An 18,461-nucleotide genomic window follows, 5' to 3' on the forward strand; every position below is an offset into this window, starting at 1 on the left:
CCGAGTGTCAGTGTCGTCTATGGCAGCCGGGGGCCTAATAAAGGCCCCCAGGTCTGCCTGTCATGAATGCCTGCTAGATCATGCCTCTGGCATGACCTAGCAGATGCTTGTCCGTTTTAAACGGACAGGCAGTAATACACTGCAATACAAAAGTGTATTATAATAGCGATCGGAGAATCGCATAGTGAAGTCCCCTAGTGGGACTAGTAAAAAAAAAAAGTTTAATAAAGTTAATTTAAAAAAAATTTGAAAAAAATGAAAAACCCAGCTTTTCCCCTTACAAAATGCTTTACTATTAAAAAACCAAAATAAATTTAAAAAGTTACGCATATTTGGTATCGCCACGTCCGTAACGACCCCAACTATAAATCTATTACATTATTTAACCCGCACGGTGAGCGCTGTAAAAAATTTAATAAAAAACTATGGAAAAATTGCTGTTTTCTGTGAATCCTAACTTAAAAAAAATGTTATAAAAAGTGATCAAAAAGTCACATCTACTCCAAAATGGTACCAATAAAAACGACAAGTCTTTCCGCAAAAAAAAAAGCCCTCATACAACTGCATCGGCGAAAAAATAAAAACGTTACGGCTCTTCAAACATGGAGACACAAAAACAAATAATTTTGAAAAAAAAGCGTTTTGGGTTGTTCAGGCTAGGGGCTGTTTTTTATACTGATGACCTATCCACAGAATAGGTGATCAGTATATGATTGGTAGGGTTGGGCTCCAGAGGCTATGCAGGGTTGATGCCGGAAGCAGATGGCTCCGACCACTGTATTGCGTCCATGCTGGGGTACTGCAGCTCTGCTCCTATTCAAGTGAATAGGAGCTCAGCTGCAGTACTGCAGCACGACCACTATACTGTGACCAGAGCCATCTGCTTCCAGCACCGACCCTGCATAGCTTTCGGCGCCCGGAGGCAGCTGGAACATCTGATCAGTTGTGGGGTCCGGGGTTTGGACCCCCACGATCATATACTGAGGACCTATCCTGTGGATAGGTCATCAGTATAAAAAAGAGCCCCCTACCTGGACAACCCATTTAACAACCGGGCCTATTTGGGCCTTACTGACCAAACTGTTATTTTTTTATCCTCGCATTCCAAGAGTCATAACTTTATTTTTTATTTTTCTGTCGATGTAGCTTTATGAGGGCTTGTTTTTTTGGGGTACATATAATGTATTGATTATCTTTTATTATGTTTTTGGGAAGGGAATACAAAAAAAGAACAATTCCACTATTGTTTTCTTATTGACAAATTAGTTTTTTTTTATGCCATGTGCCATGTTGTATAAATAACAAGTTATCATTATTCTATGGGTCGTTACAAATGTGGCAGTACCTCATTTTTTATAATATTTAATAAAAAATAGAGGTTTATTTTATTTTGGGGGGGGGGGGGGACTTTTATTTAAATTAAAGGCTATGTAAACATTTGTAAGGCAATTTTTTTTATTTCTTTTTTAATAAAAAGGTGTATCAGTGTGTCTTGTGCAACTTTACAAATACTTTTTATTCAAAAATATTTTTACTTTTTTAGATACAGCTGCTCCGTATTCTCTATACACAGCAGCTGTATCTTCTAACGCTATTCACTGAATCCGTCAGTCCTGCGGACCTGACGGGTTCAGTGACAGCGTGTCCTGCGTGTCCCTGACACGCAAGATCCACCTGTAAACTATCACATCTAAGTTCATAACTTAGATGTGACAGTTTACAGGTGGATCCCGTGTGTCAGAGACACGCAGGAACCGCTGTCACTGAACCCGTCAGCTCCGCAGGACTGACAGATTGAGTAAATAACGCTAGATACAGCTGCTCTGTATGCAGTTAAAAATTCCAATAAAAGAACATTGGGGGACTGGAAGTCTAGTTGCACAGTCTTCTTTGATCACGATATGACTCTTCATCATGTTACCGACACCGCTGTACTCCATGTATATGCAGGAGCAGAAGTATAGTGATTACAGCGGATCCAGTCACATGACAAAGAGTCGTATCGTCATCAAAGAAGACTGTGCAATTAGACTTCTAGTCCCCCGGTAACACTAAATATCTATAAAAATCTCAGAATCAGCGTGACGGTGGACCGGAATATATATTAGCAGTGTACTCACATATTGCAGTGAGTACACGGCGAATCATTTTTGGTCCCCACATAACCCCTTTAAATGAAGGATTATATTTTGACATAATATCAGTGCATGTATGCTATTTTTACTCCATCTTATAAATAAGTATGTACATGTTTGTGTAAGGTGCTTTGCATGTTTGCACTAGTGATATATTGAGTGGTGCCAACCAAACATAAGTATAGAGCCTGTTATATAGGAGTAAATCCCAAAAACTGGAACAGCAAACAGTCCAGCCAGGAAAGTGTTAATGATTTTACTTGTTGCCCCCACCAGACTATCACATACAATCCAATAGATTAGATGGATAAAGAGAGATATTTGATGGTCAGCAGATAACATGTAGGTTTTTTTCTTACTTTTACAGGTTCCGGCATCTCTATATATAAAGGAACTGCAGACGCAGAGCTACATCGAGGTAAACGTAATATTACATAACCGTATACCACGTGGCACATATATATTCTCTGCTTACCCTCTGTCTTTACTATTGCAGGCTGCAGTGAAAGAAGCACAGGGTGAGTGACATTCTATAGCAATTTATCTCCATAGTTTCCATGTTTGACATCTTCTACTGACACATTTGTCACTTCATAACCCCCCATTATGTTATAATATTGTGATAGTTACATGGTGAGGTTGAAAGAAAATCGTCCTATTACACATTGTAGTCGTGCTGCTCAAATATGGCATCTCTGTGATAGGAGTAAAAGGGTCAGTAAAGCCCATTACAAACCAATTGAGTCATAATATGGCTGCATTTTAGTGCCCATGCGTATTATATCTGTAAGACCCAGACCTGCGGCTTCACTGGCTAAGATCTAAGATGATCGGAGTCTATAGTGATCTGACAACTGAGTGGGGTCCTGATCTTGTAGCAATAATATGAACGCTAAAATGAGTTTAGTTTTATTCTTATTTTATATAATTACTTGTGCAAATCTCATTTTAAATTAGTGTTTTTCTTTTTTCAGTTGCAGAACGAAGATTCCGGTAAGTAAATCTTCATTGTTAGGGTATGTGCACACACAAAATCAAAATAGTCTGAAATTACGGAGCTGTTTTCAAGGGTAAAAAAACGCCCACGAAAAAGAAGTGCATGTCACTTCTTGAGACGTTTTTGGAGCCGTTTTTCATTGACTCTATAGAAAAACAGGTCCAAAAACGGCCGTTAAAAACGCTGCGAAAAACGCGAGTTGCTAAAAAAACGGCTGAAAATCAGGAGCTGTTTTCCCTTGAAAAACAACTCTGTATTTTCAGACGTTTTTTAGTAAGCGTGTGCACATATAGTGAATCATCAAGGTACTCAGGAACTCTTGCGGCTTTTCTGTTTCCTTTAATATTTAGCGCACGGATTGGTTGGAGTCCAGTATAATTTCTATATTCCATGCTGCACTATTTTTCTCTTATAAAATCCAGGATATTTAAATAAGGCTAGGGCTACATGGCGACGCTGGTCGGGTGATACAAAGATCGCTAGGTTGCATTGCGACATCGCAAGTATGCTTGTGAATGTGGTTCTCTTACAACATGTGACGTGATGCGACCACATCTGCTGGATTTTTGGTCGCAGATCGCAAGCGACTTTTCCAGCACAGAGTTAAATCGCATGTGACTGTGACTCATTTTCGACATGTGGTTGTATTTTGGATGTCGCAAACCCTAAATAGTATGCGACTTGCAACCAAATAGCACACCAAAATAGTCCTGCAACTTTAATGTAACAGCATGTCGCAGAGAAAACGCACACTTTTTTTTTTCTTGTCGCACAAATTTAATGTAACTTGATGTTGTGCAACCAAACTCGCCGTGTAGTAACAGCCATATGCTCAGTGGATGACAAAGGGGAAAGCTTCAAGTCTCCTATGCTCCCTATCTGGTATGACACAGTGTAGCTGGAAATGTACTCCCCAACGCAGCACGTCTGTTATGACCACATTGCTGAACAACCTAACATTGTTCACTTCACTGGCATTGTTCTGAACAGAAAAGTCCCTTTGAAGCTAAAGTCATTACTTCTGTTTGTGGTGTGGTGTATACGTCAGGAAAATCTTCTGTCATATAAGCCAAATTACCCATAAACTATAATGGGCAATCACATAATTGCCAACTGTCCCGAATTTGCTTGGAATGTCCCGAGTTTTCAGAAACGGTCCCGGAAAATTACTGTCCCAGGACTTGGTCGCAGATACAATTGAATACTATGGCAGAGCAGAAAACTATTCTCTTCCTGCTTTGCCATTCACTCCTGGAGCGAAATCCCCGGCCAAAGCGTTTTGCCGACACCATGTCCAGTGATTCCACTGCAGGAGGTGCGACTGACGTTGCTGCCCTTATATGGACAGTGAAGTCAGGGCTCTCTCTATAAGCGGAATTCCCAGCCATGGCGTTGGCAACGCTTTGGCCGGGATTCCGGCACTCCATGAGTAGCCCATGACATCACTGTCCATATAAGGGCAGTAACGTCAGGGGCACCTCCTGCAGCGGAATCACCGGCCAAAGCATTGCCGACACCTGGCCGGGGATTCTGCTCATAGAGGGAGCCACAATGGCTCTATCTACAGGAGTTGGGGGCTATGTACAGGGGGAGTATGTAGCACTATCTACAGGGGAGTATGTGGCAATATATACAGGGGAAGTATGTTGCACTATATACAGGGGGCATATATGGCACTATATATGGGGTAGTATTGGCACTATCTACAGGGGGAGTAAGTGGCACTATTTACACGGGGCTGTGTGTGGCACTATCTACAGGGGTCTGTGTGTGGCATTATCTACAGGGAGGTGTGTGGCAACATCTACAGAGAGATGTGTGGCCACATCTACAGGGGGTCTGTGTGGCATCATCTACAGAGGGTCTGTGTGGCATAATCTACAGGGGGTCTGTGTAGCATCATCTACACAGGGGCTGTGAGGCATCATCTATAGGGGGGCTGTGTGGCATCGTCTACAGGGGGCTGTGCGGCATTGTTTACAGAGGCTGTGTGGCATCGCCTACAGTGGGTGTGTGTGGCATAATCTACAGCGGGGTGTGTGGCAACATCTACTGGGGGGGTGGCATCTACAGGGGGCTGTATGGTATCATCTACAGGGGGGCTGTATTGCATCATCTACAGGTGATGTGTGTAACATCATCTACAGGGGTGTCTGGGGCATCATCTACAGGCAGGCAGTATGACATCATCAATGGGGGGTCTGTGTGGCATCATCTACAGTGGGTAAGTGTGGCATCTACAGGGGGGCTGTGTGTCACTATCTACAAGGGGCATTGTGGTATTATCTACAGAGGGCACTGTGTGGCATCGTCTACAGGGGGCTGTGCGGCATTGTTTACAGAGGCTGTGTGGCATCGCCTACAGGGGGTATGTGTGGCATAATCTACAGCGGGGTGTGTGGCAACATCTACTGGGGGGGTGGCATCTACAGGGGGCTGTATGGTATCATCTACAGGGGGGCTGTATTGCATCATCTACAGGGGATGTGTGTAACATCATCTACAGGGGTGTCTGGGGCATCATCTACAGGCAGGCAGTATGTGGCATCATCTACAGTGGGTAAGTGTGGCATCTACAGGGGGGCTGTGTATCACTATCTACAAGGGGCATTGTGGTATTATCTACAGAGGGCACTGTGGCACTATCTACAGGGGGTTTGTGTGGCATCTACAGATGGGCTGCGTGGCACCATCTACAGAGGGCACTGTGGCCTTATCTACAGGGTGTATTGGCATAATCTATAGGGAGCAGTGTGTGGCAATATCTACGGGGAGCAGTGTGTGGCAATATCTTCAGGGAGCAGTGTGTAGCACTATCTACTGGGGGCAGTGTGGAGCACTATCTACAAGGGGCAGTGTGGCACTATCTATGCTGGTTTGTACGCTACCAGTAATGGTCAGCACATATCACCTAGCCCTAGTGATGAAGTGAGAGATCACCTGTCTGTAAACAACCGGATAACCAGAGTCATACCGGCCACCACAGTAGTTGTCAGCCAAACTAGTGCAGGCATTTTGCTAGTTTTTTTTGTATGCAGAAATTCTGGAAAGCCACGCCCCACTAGTCACACCCACCAGATAAACCACGCCTCCATAAGCCACACCCGCCTAAGACGCCTCAGCCTAAGTGTCCCTGGAAATTTTTTCAAATATAGGCAACTATGCAATCATACTGCATGCCAAGATGTTGTCCTTTTGGCATATGTTTGGTCAGGATATGTCAGGATCTCACAGACGCAACTAATGTACTGTATATTGAACAGTGCAGTCATCTGTGCATTTCAATGTACACAAAAAATATACCATGTGGTACATACTGTGTATTCTTAACAGTCTTAGGCCTCATTCACACGAGCGTATCCGATTCACGTGCGTGAAAAACGCGCGTGAATCGAGTCCGTGTGTTATGCATCTGTGTGCTTTGCGAGGGGCATGCGTTATTCATGCACTCGCAAAGCACTTTTTTTTGTATTATTTTCAACTGAATTGATGGGCAAATCATGCACCGCACACTCAATGGGCGTGTAGGTGCGTAATAATGCCCCAATATAGGACATGCAGTGAGTTTCACGCAGCGGACTCTCGATGCGTGAAAAATCACGCATATGTGAATGGCCCCATTGAAATCAATGGGTTTGTGTGCTGTGCGTTGTTTCAATGCATAGCACACGGACGTGATTCACGCTCGTGTGAATGAGGCCTAAGGCAGACACACGCAACTGAGGGTACATCTGTAACCTTTTTAAATTATAAAGAACGTAAAAAAAACTGTCAAAATTTAATAAAATTAGCAAAAATACAAAATGAGAGGCAGGTGGCCAAGGATAGTAAAACAAATCCCCAAAAATTCTTCAAGTAAATAAATGCAAAAATGCCAAGGTCTGAACATGTAGGACCCCTTGATAGTGGTAATGGGGAGTTGGTCACAGGGGATCAAGAGAAGGCAGAGTTACTAAATGGGTTCTTCAGCTCTGTGTATACAGCAGGAAAAAGAGCAGCTGATGTAGCCGGTGCCAGTGCTGTTAATATATCAGTTGATATACTGAATTGGATGAATGTAGATATGGTCCAAGCTAAATAAAATAAAATAAATGTGCACAAGGCCCCGGGACCAGATGGGTTACACCCTAGAATTCTTAAAGAGCTTAGTTCAGTTATTTCTGTCCCCCTTTTCATAATATTCAGAGATTCTCTAGTGACTGGTATATATAGGACATGTCGTGAGTTTTACGTAGCGGACACACGCTACGTGAAAATCACAGACTGTCTGAACGGCCCCATTGACTAACAAGTCCGTGCGAGCTGCGTGAAAATCACGCGCGTTGCACGGACGTATTATACGTTCGTCTGAATAAGCCCTTACTGTGAAAACTGTGAATTTATGGAATAGTCACAGCAGGGACAGTGGATGGCTTTAAAAAAGGCTTAGATCATTTCCTAGAACAAAAAAAATATTAGCTCCTATGTGTAGAAATTTTTCCTTCCCTTTCCCGTCCCTTGGTTGAACTTGATGGACATGTGTCTTTTTTCAGCCGTACAAACTATGTAACTATGTAACTGTACAGACACAGTTCCATAAGTTTGTCTATATGTTCAGCAAACATAAACGTGGAACGCAGTGTGAATTTAGCCTCACAGATACAAATGACGACTGTATTATTTCTGGGAGGACATTCACTTATAAATTAGATTCTTCTAGATACTATTACGCCAGAAAACTGATGAAATGAATAATTCTCACTGTACTCACTGTCTTCTCTATTCTGTGACTATCAGGACTCTGTTTCCAGAAGACGTGCTGTAAGTATATCATTGTAAGATATTGTGTAATGAATGAAGACAATGGAGGAGATTTATCAAAAATGATGCAAGTGAGAAGTAGATCAAAAGCCCACATAGCGTTTTTAGGAAAAACCCTGCGCTTTTTGCTGCATTTCTCCAGCTTTTTTTTAAGGAAGAAACAGTGGCGGCCAGATGTTTGCTGAAATTCAACAGGGAAATACTAAACACACTATAAACAATGTTTTTTACTTGTGGCGTTTTTCTGACCTTTTGGTGCGCTTTATGGGTCAGTGGTGTTTTTCTTCAACACGCAACATTCTCCATAGGAGTTTTATATAGACTTTTCTATACTTGAAAAAAATGCATTAAAAACGCATGTTCTATTAAGAAGCGCTAGCAAAAAAAAAGTCCACAAAAAAACAGCGTGAAAAAATCCTTAGGCCCTGTTCGCACGTTTTTTTTGCAGGCAGAAAAATCTGCCTCAAAATTCCTTCAGGAATTTTGAGGCAGATTTTGACCTGCCTGTAAATTCTGCTGCGATCTTTGCTGCGTTTTTTACTCACGGCCATTAAGCGCCGCAGGCAAAAAGCGCCACGAACACTACTTTTTCTGCCTCCCATTGATTTCAATTGAGGCGCAAGAGTGGCAAAAAAAAACAGGGCAATTTTTTTTTTACTGCGAACGGCTAAAACTTGCTGCGGAAAAAAATCCCTCCACCTCCCATTGAAATCAATGGGGAGCGATTTCAGCTGTTTTTTGGTGCTGATTCCGAAGCAGTTTCCACATCAAAGTCAGCATAAAAAAACTCTGTGTGAACTGGTCCTTAGGCCACTTTCACACAGCAGTATTTTGGTCAGTATTTTGAAGCCAAAACCAGGAGTGGAACATAAATTGAAAAAGTATGATGGAAATATTTGCACCTCTCCTGTGTTTTAGACCTACATCTAGTTTTGGCTTACAAATACTGATACAAAATACTCACCTAAATACTGTGAAAGTGGCCCTAGTCTGGACTTACATACAGCGTTACGCTGCGTTTTTCGTGGCGTTTTAATGGTGGTTTTCGCAGCATTATTTTATGTTTTTTTTTTGTGCGGTTAGATGTTATACTTAGGCCCTATGCACACGTCAGTGCCCGTAATCACGATCCGCGTAATTACGTGCAAGGCCGGCCATTGGCGGCCGCGGACAGCCACCCGCATTTTCGGCCCGTGCTTGAATACAAAGTATGGGAGTATGGATGGTATAAATAGGACATGTCCTATCTTTTGCGGAGGCTTTCTACGGCCTGGGCACCTTCCCGAAAATATATGGGAAGGTGTCCGTGATCAATAGAAATAAATGGGTCTGTAATTGCGGACAAAATCTACGGTCGTGTGCATGTCGCCTAAAGTCTATAGTACAATATAAAATGTACTACATAGATAAAAACTGCATGTGTGATTCCAGCCTTGTATTCACACATTGAGGTTGAATTGCAGTTTTTGCTGCGGTTTTGTGCAAAATTGCAGTCAAACTATGATTCAACAACACAGCGTGTGACTGCAACCAGATTAGTTACTATGGGCAACTACTCCTCAATTCACTTTTGATAAATCTCCCCCAATGTGTAGCACCCGGAGGAGTGACTGTTACCCCCTTATTATATGTAACATTGTTACCCCCTTATTATATGTAACATTTCTTCTTTTTTTCACAATAGATGGATTGAGAAGGTGATGAAGGCACCGAGAGAATTCAGGTATTTATCTGTTATCTGTCTTCTTGACATAGGGACTCAGAATTAGCCTGGGATTTGTGTCAATTTAACAACATTAAATCCTGAGGTTTTAATTCATGTAGTTTATTGAGATTTCACTATACGGGTAGCAACACACACAGTGTAAACACTGGGGATTTTCCGCAACGGATTCATTGCCGAAAATCCGCTGCGTATTAGGCCTCATTTACACGAGCGTGTGCGTTTTGCGCACGCAAAAAACGCAGCGTTTTTCATGCGCAAAAGGCACTTGACAGCTCCGTGTGTCATCAGTGTATAATGCGCGGCTGCGTGATTTTCGCGCAGCCGCCATCATAGAGATGAGGCTAGTCGACGTCCGTCACTGTCCAGGGTGCTGAAAGAGCTAACTGATCGGCAGTAACTCTTTCAGCACCCTCGACAGTGAATTCCGATCACAATATACACCAACCTGTGAATAAAAAAAAGACGTTCATACTTACCATGAACTTCCTGCTTCCTCCAGTCCGGTCTCCCTGCCGTTGCCTTGGTGACGCGTCCCTCTCTTGTCATCCGGCCCCACCTCCCAGGATGACGCGGCAGTCCATGTGACCGCTGCAGCCTGTGATTGGCTGCAGCCTGTGCTTGTCCTGTGATTGGCTGCAGCTGTCACTTGGACTGAATTGTCATCCCGGGAGGTCGGACTGGAGGAAGAATCCGGGAGTTATCGGTAAGTCAGAACTTCTGTTTTTTTTTACACGTACATGTATATTGTGATCGGAAGTCACTGTCCATGGTGCTGAACCAGTTTAACTCTTTCAGCACCGTGGACAGTGACTGTCTCCTGACGTCGCGTACCGGAAATTTTTTTGCCGGGTTCGGTCAAAACGAGTTCGGCCGAACCCGGTGAAGTTCGGTGCGCTCATCTCTAATTTGACACTCCGTTTGGATGTTTGTAAACAGAAAAGCACGTGGTGCTTTTCTGTTTACATTCAACCTTTTGACAGCTCTTGCGCGAATCACGCAGTTCGCACGTAAGTGCTTCCGTGCGGCATGCATGGTTTTCACGCACCCATTGACTTCAATGGGTGCGTGATGCGCGAAAAACGCACGATTATAGAACATGTCGTGAGTTTTACGCAACGCACTCGCGCTGCGCAAAATTCACGCATCGTCTGCACTGCCCCATAGAGTAATATAGGTGCGTACGACACGCGTCAAAAGCACGCGCGTCGCACGCGCGTATATTACGCTCGTGTAAATGAGGCCTTACAGTGGCAGCAGTGTGGGTGAGATTTCAACAAATCTTGTCCCCACACTGCGGTAAATCTCCGCCGGAATAACCGCACATAAATTGCCCTGCGGTGCGGTTACTTCAACGTCAGCATGTCAATTAATTCTGTGGATACGCAACAAAGCAGCGTGTGTTGCGATATTTGTGGCGGAATCACAGCGATGCGCCGCAAAAATCGCAAGTAAGAAAAAATAAAGTTATACTTACCCAGAGTTCCCTGCTGCTTCTCCAGTCCAGCCTCCCTGGATGACGTTGCAGGCCATGTGACCGCTGCAGCCAATCACAGGCAACAGTGTCATATGGGCCTGCAACATCATTCAGGGAGGCCAGAGCGGACGTCAGAGGAGGGAGGGGGTAAGTATGTGCGATCGTTTGCACAGCGGAATGTACACATGAAATAACGCACCACAGTGTGGTGTGGGATTTCGGACGGCAATCCCTGCAGTGTTCAGGGCGGATACGCTGCGCAGCTTGATGCAGTGTATCCGCACTGAATACGTTGTGTGTGTTCCTAACCTACATGAGATTTTCTGTAACTTTCAAATAGGACAAAGTCTCAATAATCCTAAACAAATATGTGCTTTTTGTTATAGACCATTTAAGTTCAAGGAATATAAATGGCGCCCTAAACTGGAGACCATCATGTAAGTATGAAGAAGCAGAAGAGCGGACATCATACTGCTGGATACTATGGGTTGACATATGAACCCATTGTGATCTGTTGTAAGGTTTTCCTCTATAATCCCCCCCCCCCCAACAAGTATTTGTATAATCATGTATCCCCGCTGACTGCCAGTCATATATATTATATATTTATATAAGAACTGTTTTATGTAATATATATATAAACAGGGAGGTTGCAGTAGAAGAAACAGAGGATCCCGTGCAGATTCCCAGGTGAGGAACCAATAGTTATAACTCAGCATATGGCATCAAGGGGTTAAACAAAAATTAATTGTAGTTTTCTCTTACATGGCTTTTGCCAGCAGTTGCTCCAAATATGGAAGAATGGAGAAGTCCTGTATGACCTAAACAGACTGTCCAGAGACGTTAGACTCTGTTCACATCTATAGTATAATCGGCCAACACTGGTGCTGCAGTGGCATTTTACTGAATTTTTTTACATTCGTTTTGCCATCTGTACTTTATAGAAAGAAATGTAAAGACATTGACTACGTAATGTCACCCTTTGTTACCAGAACAATATTGTATATCGTTTTAGAAGACTTTTTATAATATGTTTAGAATATTGCAGGGCAGTAATGTTTTGCTGCAAGGATCTAACAATGGGCGTGTAGGTGCGTAATAATGCCCCAATATAGGACATGCAGTGAGTTTCACGCAGCGGACTCTCGATGCGTGAAAAATCACGCATATGTGAATGGCCCCATTGAAATCAATGGGTTTGTGTGCTGTGCGTTGTTTCAATGCATAGCACACGGACGTGATTCACGCTCGTGTGAATGAGGCCTAAGGCAGACACACGCAACTGAGGGTACATCTGTAACCTTTTTAAATTATAAAGAACATAAAAAAAACTGTCAAAATGTAATAAAATTAGCAAAAATACAAAATGAGAGGCAGGTGGCCAAGGATAGTAAAACAAATCCCCAAAAATTCTTCAAGTAAATAAATGCAAAAATGCCAAGGTCTGAACATGTAGGACCCCTAGATAATGGTAATGGGGAGTTGGTCACAGGGGATCAAGAGAAGGCAGAGTTACTAAATGGGTTCTTTAGCTCTGTATATACAGCAGGAAAAAGAGCAGCTGATGTAGCCGGTGCCAGTGCTGTTAATATATCAGTTGATCTACTGAATTGGATGAATGTAGATATGGTCCAAGCTAAATAAAATAAAATAAATGTGCACAAGGCCCCGGGACCAGATGGGTTACATCCTAGATATCTTAAAGAGTTTAGTTCAGTTATTTCTGTCCCCCTTTTCATAATATTCAGAGATTCTCTAGTGACTGGTATATATAGGACATGTCGTGAGTTTTACGCAGCGGACACACGCTACGTGAAAATCACAGACTGTCTGAACGCCCCATTGACTAACAAGTCCGTGCGAGCTGCGTGAAAATCACGCGCGTTGCACGGACGTATTATACGTTCGTCTGAATAAGCCCTTACTGTGAAAACTGTGAATTTATGGAATAGTCACAGCAGGGACAGTGGATGGCTTTAAAAAAGGCTTAGATCATTTCCTAGAACAAAAAAAATATTAGCTCCTATGTGTAGAAATATTTTCCTTCCCTTTTCCCGTCGCTTGGTTGAACTTGATGGATATGTGTCTTTTTTGAGCCGTACAAACTGTGTAACAATGTAACTGTACAGACACAGTTCCATAAGTTTGTCTATATGTTCAGCAAACATAAACGTGGAACGCAGTGTGAATTTAGCCTCACAGATACAAATGACGACTGTATTATTGCTGGGAGGACATTCACTTATAAATTAGATTCTTCTAGATACTATTACGCCAGAAAACTGATGAAATGAATAATTCTCACTGTCTTCTCTATTCTGTGACTATCAGGACTCTGTTTCCAGAAGACGTGCTGTAAGTATATCATTGTAAGATATTGTGTAATGAATGAAGACAATGGAGGAGATTTATCAAAAATGATGCAAGTGAGAAGTAGAGCAAAAGCCCACATAGCGTTTTTAGGAAAAACCCTGCGCTTTTTGCTGCATTTCTCCAGCTTTTTTTTAAGGCAGAAACAGTGGCGGCCAGATGTTTGCTGAAATTCAACAGGGAAATACTAAACACACTATAAACAATGTTTTTTACTTGTGGCGTTTTTCTGACCTTTTGGTGCGCTTTATGGGTCAGTGGTGTTTTTTTTCAACACGCAACATTCTCCATAGGAGTTTTATATAGACTTTTCTATACTTGAAAAAAATGCATTAAAAACGCATGTTCTATTAAGAAGCGCTAGCAAAAAAAAAAGTCCACAAAAAAACAGCGTGAAAAAATCCTTAGGCCCTGTTCGCACGTTTTTTTTGCAGGCAGAAAAATCTGCCTCAAAATTCCTTCAGGAATTTTGAGGCAGATTTTGACCTGCCTGTAAATTCTGCTGCGATCTTTGCTGCGTTTTTTACTCACGGCCATTGAGCGCCGCAGGCAAAAAGCGCCACGAAAACTACTTTTTCTGCCTCCCATTGATTTCAATTGAGGCGCAAGAGTGGCAAAAAAAAACAGGGCAATTTTTTTTTTACTGCGAACGGCTAAAACTTGCTGCGGAAAAAATCCCTCCACCTCCCATTGAAATCAATGGGGGGCGATTTCAGCTGTTTTTTGGTGCTGATTCCGAAGCGGTTTCCACATCAAAATCAGCATAAAAAAACTCTGTGTGAACTGGTCCTTAGGCCACTTTCACACAGCAGTATTTTGGTCAGTATTTTGAAGCCAAAACCAGGAGTGGAACATAAATTGAAAAAGTATGATGGAAATATTTGCACCTCTCCTGTGTAAGCCAAAACTAGACCTACATCTAGTTTTGGCTTACAAATACTGATACAAAATACTGACCTAAATACTGTGAAAGTGGCCCTAGTCTGGACTTACATACAGCGTTACGCTGCGTTTTTCGTGGCGTTTTAATGGTGGTTTTCGCAGCATTATTTTATGTTTTTTTTTTGTGCGGTTAGATGTTATACTTAGGCCCTATGCACACGGCAGTGCCCGTAATCACGATCCGCGTAATTACGTGCAAGGCCGGCCATTGGCGGCCGCGGACAGCCACCCGCATTTTCGGCCCGTGCTTGAATACAAAGTATGGGAGTATGGATGGTATAAATAGGACATGTCCTATCTTTTGCGGAGGCTTTCTACGGCCTGGGCACCTTCCCGAAAATATATGGGAAGGTGTCTGTGATCAATAGAAATAAATGGGTCTGTAATTGCGGACAAAATCTACGGTCGTGTGCATGTCGCCTAAAGTCTATAGTACAATATAAAATGTACTACATAGATAAAAACTGCATGTGTGATTCCCGCCTTGTATTCACACATTGAGGTTGAATTGCAGTTTTTGCTGCGGTTTTGTGCAAAATTGCAGTCAAACTATGATTCAACAACACAGCGTGTGATTGCAACCAGATTAGTTACTATGGGCAACTACTCCTCAATTCACTAGTTTTGATAAATCTCCCCCAATGTGTAGCACCTGGAGGAGTGACTGTTGCCCCCTTATTATATGTAACATTGTTACCCCCTTATTATATGTAACATTTCTTCTTTTTTTCACAATAGATGGATTGAGAAGGTGATGAAGGCACCGAGAGAATTCAGGTATTTATCTGTTATCTGTCTTCTTGACATAGGGACTCAGAATTAGCCTGGGATTTGTGTCAATTTAACAACATTAAATCCTGAGGTTTTAATTCATGTAGTTTATTGAGATTTCACTATACGGGGAGGAACACACACAGTGTAAACACTGCGGATTTTCCGCAACGGATTCATTGCCGAAAATCCGCTGCGTATTAGGCCTCATTTACACGAGCGTGTGCGTTTTGCGCATGCAAAAAATGCAGCGTTTTTCGTGCGCAAAAGGCACTTGACAGCTCCGTGTGTCATCAGTGTATAATGCGCGGCTGCGTGATTTTCGCGCAGCCGCCATCATAGAGATGAGGCTAGTCGACGTCCGTCACTGTCCAGGGTGCTGAAAGAGCTAACTGATCGGCAGTAACTCTTTCAGCACCCTCGACAGTGAATTCCGATCACAATATACACCAACCTGTGAATAAAAAAAAGACGTTCATACTTACCATGAACTTCCTGCTTCCTCCAGTCCGGTCTCCCTGCCGTTGCCTTGGTGACGCGTCCCTCTCTTGTCATCCGGCCCCACCTCCCAGGATGACGCGGCAGTCCATGTGACCGCTGCAGCCTGTGATTGGCTGCAGCCTGTGCTTGTCCTGTGATTGGCTGCAGCTGTCACTTGGACTGAATTGTCATCCCAGGAGGTCGGACTGGAGGAAGAATCCGGGAGTTATCGGTAAGTCAGAACTTCTGTTTTTTTTTACACGTACATGTATATTGTGATCGGAAGTCACTGTCCATGGTGCTGAACCAGTTTAACTCTTTCAGCACCGTGGACAGTGACTGTCTCCTGACGTCGCGTACCGGAAAAATTTTTGCCGGGTTCGGTCAAAACGAGTTCGGCCGAACCCGGTGAAGTTCGGTGCGCTCATCTCTAATTTGACACTCAGTTTGGATGTTTGTAAACAGAAAAGCACGTGGTGCTTTTCTGTTTACATTCAACCTTTTGACAGCTCTTGCGCGAATCACGCAGTTCGCACGTAAGTGCTTCCGTGCGGCATGCGTGGTTTTCACGCAGCCATTGACTTCAATGGGTGCGTGATGCGCGAAAAACGCACGATTATAGAACATGTCGTGAGTTTTACGCAACGCACTCGCGCTGCGCAAAATTCACGCATCGTCTGCACTGCCCCATAGAGTAATATAGGTGCGTACGACACGCGTCAAAAGCACGCGCGTCGCACGCGCGTATATTACGCTCGTGTAAATGAGGCCTTACAGTGGCAGCAGTGTGGGTGAGATTTCAACAAATCTTGTCCCCACACTGCGGTAAATCTCCGCCGGAATAACCGCACATAAATTGCCCTGCGGTTACTTCAACGTCAGCATGTCAATTAATTCTGTGGATACGCAACAAAGCAGCGTGTGTTGCGATATTTGTGGCGGAATCACAGCGATGCGCCGCAAAAATCGCAAGTAAGAAAAAATAAAGTTATACTTACCCAGAGTTCCCTGCTGCTTCTCCAGTCCAGCCTCCCTGGATGACGTTGCAGGCCATGTGACCGCTGCAGCCAATCACAGGCAGCAGTGTCATATGGGCCTGCAACATCATTCAGGGAGGCCAGAGCGGACGTCAGAGGAGGGAGGGGGTAAGTATGTGCGATAGTTACACAGCGGAATGTACACATGAAATAACGCACCACAGTGTGGTGTGGGATTTCGGACGGCAATCCCTGCAGTGTTCAGGGCGGATACGCTGCGCAGCTTGATGCAGTGTATCCGCACTGAATACGTTGTGTGTGTTCCTAACCTACATGAGATTTTCTGTAACTTTCAAATAGGACAAAGTCTCAATAATCCTAAACAAATATGTGCTTTTTGTTATAGACCATTTAAGTTCAAGGAATATAAATGGCGCCCTAAACTGGAGACCACCATGTAAGTATGAAGAAGCAGAAGAGCGGACACCATACTGCTGGAGACTATGGGTTGACATATGAACCCATTGTGATCTGTTGTAAGGTTTTCCTCTATAATCCCCCCCCCCCCCCCCAACAAGTATTTGTATAATCATGTATCCCCGCTGACTGCCAGTCATATATATTGTATATTTATATAAGAACTGTTTTATGTAATATATATAAACAGGGAGGTTGCAGTAGAAGAAACAGAGGATCCCGTGCAGATTCCCAGGTGAGGAACCAATAGTTATAACTCAGCATATGGCATCAAGGGGTTAAACAAAAATTAATTGTAGTTTTCTCTTACATGGCTTTTGCCAGCAGTTGCTCCAAATATGGAAGAATGGAGAAGTCCTGTATGACCTAAACAGACTGTCCAGAGACGTTAGACTCTGTTCACATCTATAGTATAATCGGCCAACACTGGTGCTGCAGTGGCATTTTACTGAATTTTTTTACATTCGTTTTGCCATCTGTACTTTATAGAAAGAAATGTAAAGACATTGACTACGTAATGTCACCCTTTGTTACCAGAACAATATTGTATATCATTTTAGAAGACTTTTTATAATATGTTTAGAATATTGCAGGGCAGTAATGTTTTGCTGCAAGGATGTAACAATGGGCGTGTAGGTGCGTAATAATGCCCCAATATAGGACATGCAGTGAGTTTCACGCAGCGGACTCTCGATGCGTGAAAAATCACGCATATGTGAATGGCCCCATTGAAATCAATGGGTTTGTGTGCTGTGCGTTGTTTCAATGCATAGCACACGGACGTGATTCACGCTCGTGTGAATGAGGCCTAAGGCAGACACACGCAACTGAGGGTACATCTGTAACCTTTTTAAATTATAAAGAACATTAAAAAAACTGTCAAAATGTAATAAAATTAGCAAAAATACAAAATGAGAGGCAGGTGGCCAAGGATAGTAAAACAAATCCCCAAAAATTCTTCAAGTAAATAAATGCAAAAATGCCAAGGTCTGAACATGTAGGACCCCTAGATAATGGTAATGGGGAGTTGGTCACAGGGGATCAAGAGAAGGCAGAGTTACTAAATGGGTTCTTTAGCTCTGTATATACAACAGAAGAAAGAGCAGCTGATGTAGCCGGTGCCAGTGCTGTTAATATATCAGTTGATATACTGAATTGGATGAATGTAGATATGGTCCAAGCTAAATAAAATAAAATAAATGTGCACAAGGCTCCGGGACCAGATGGGTTACACCCTAGAATTCTTAAAGAGCTTAGTTCAGTTATTTCTGTCCCCCTTTTCATAATATTCAGAGATTCTCTAGTGACTGGT

The 18,461-nt window shown here is 43.1% G+C and overlaps 1 protein-coding gene across 4 annotated transcripts in view; it reads left to right on the plus strand.

Moving 5' to 3' along the window:
- The window catches only part of LOC142741491 (uncharacterized), a 94,041-nt gene that overhangs the window by 15,570 nt on the left and 60,010 nt on the right, over window positions 1-18,461 (plus strand). For 3 of the 4 annotated variants that reach the window (XR_012881162.1, XR_012881163.1, XM_075850864.1), the window contains exons 3-13: window positions 2,503-2,553; window positions 2,632-2,653; window positions 3,110-3,128; window positions 7,909-7,932; window positions 9,617-9,655; window positions 11,519-11,569; window positions 11,778-11,822; window positions 13,464-13,487; window positions 15,183-15,221; window positions 17,079-17,129; window positions 17,340-17,384. Coding sequence is in view for 1 of the 4 variants with exons in the window: in XM_075850864.1 (XP_075706979.1) it covers window positions 2,503-2,553; window positions 2,632-2,653; window positions 3,110-3,128; window positions 7,909-7,932; window positions 9,617-9,655; window positions 11,519-11,569; window positions 11,778-11,822; window positions 13,464-13,487; window positions 15,183-15,221; window positions 17,079-17,129; window positions 17,340-17,384 (410 nt within the window). In the remaining 3 variants the exon portion in view is untranslated. The remainder of the gene's footprint in view (window positions 1-2,502; window positions 2,554-2,631; window positions 2,654-3,109; window positions 3,129-7,908; window positions 7,933-9,616; window positions 9,656-11,518; window positions 11,570-11,777; window positions 11,823-13,463; window positions 13,488-15,182; window positions 15,222-17,078; window positions 17,130-17,339; window positions 17,385-18,461) is intronic. The other variant, XR_012881164.1, reaches the window with a different exon arrangement.

Source organism: Rhinoderma darwinii, chromosome 2, assembly GCF_050947455.1.
Source record: "Rhinoderma darwinii isolate aRhiDar2 chromosome 2, aRhiDar2.hap1, whole genome shotgun sequence".
Lineage (NCBI taxonomy): Eukaryota > Metazoa > Chordata > Amphibia > Anura > Rhinodermatidae > Rhinoderma > Rhinoderma darwinii.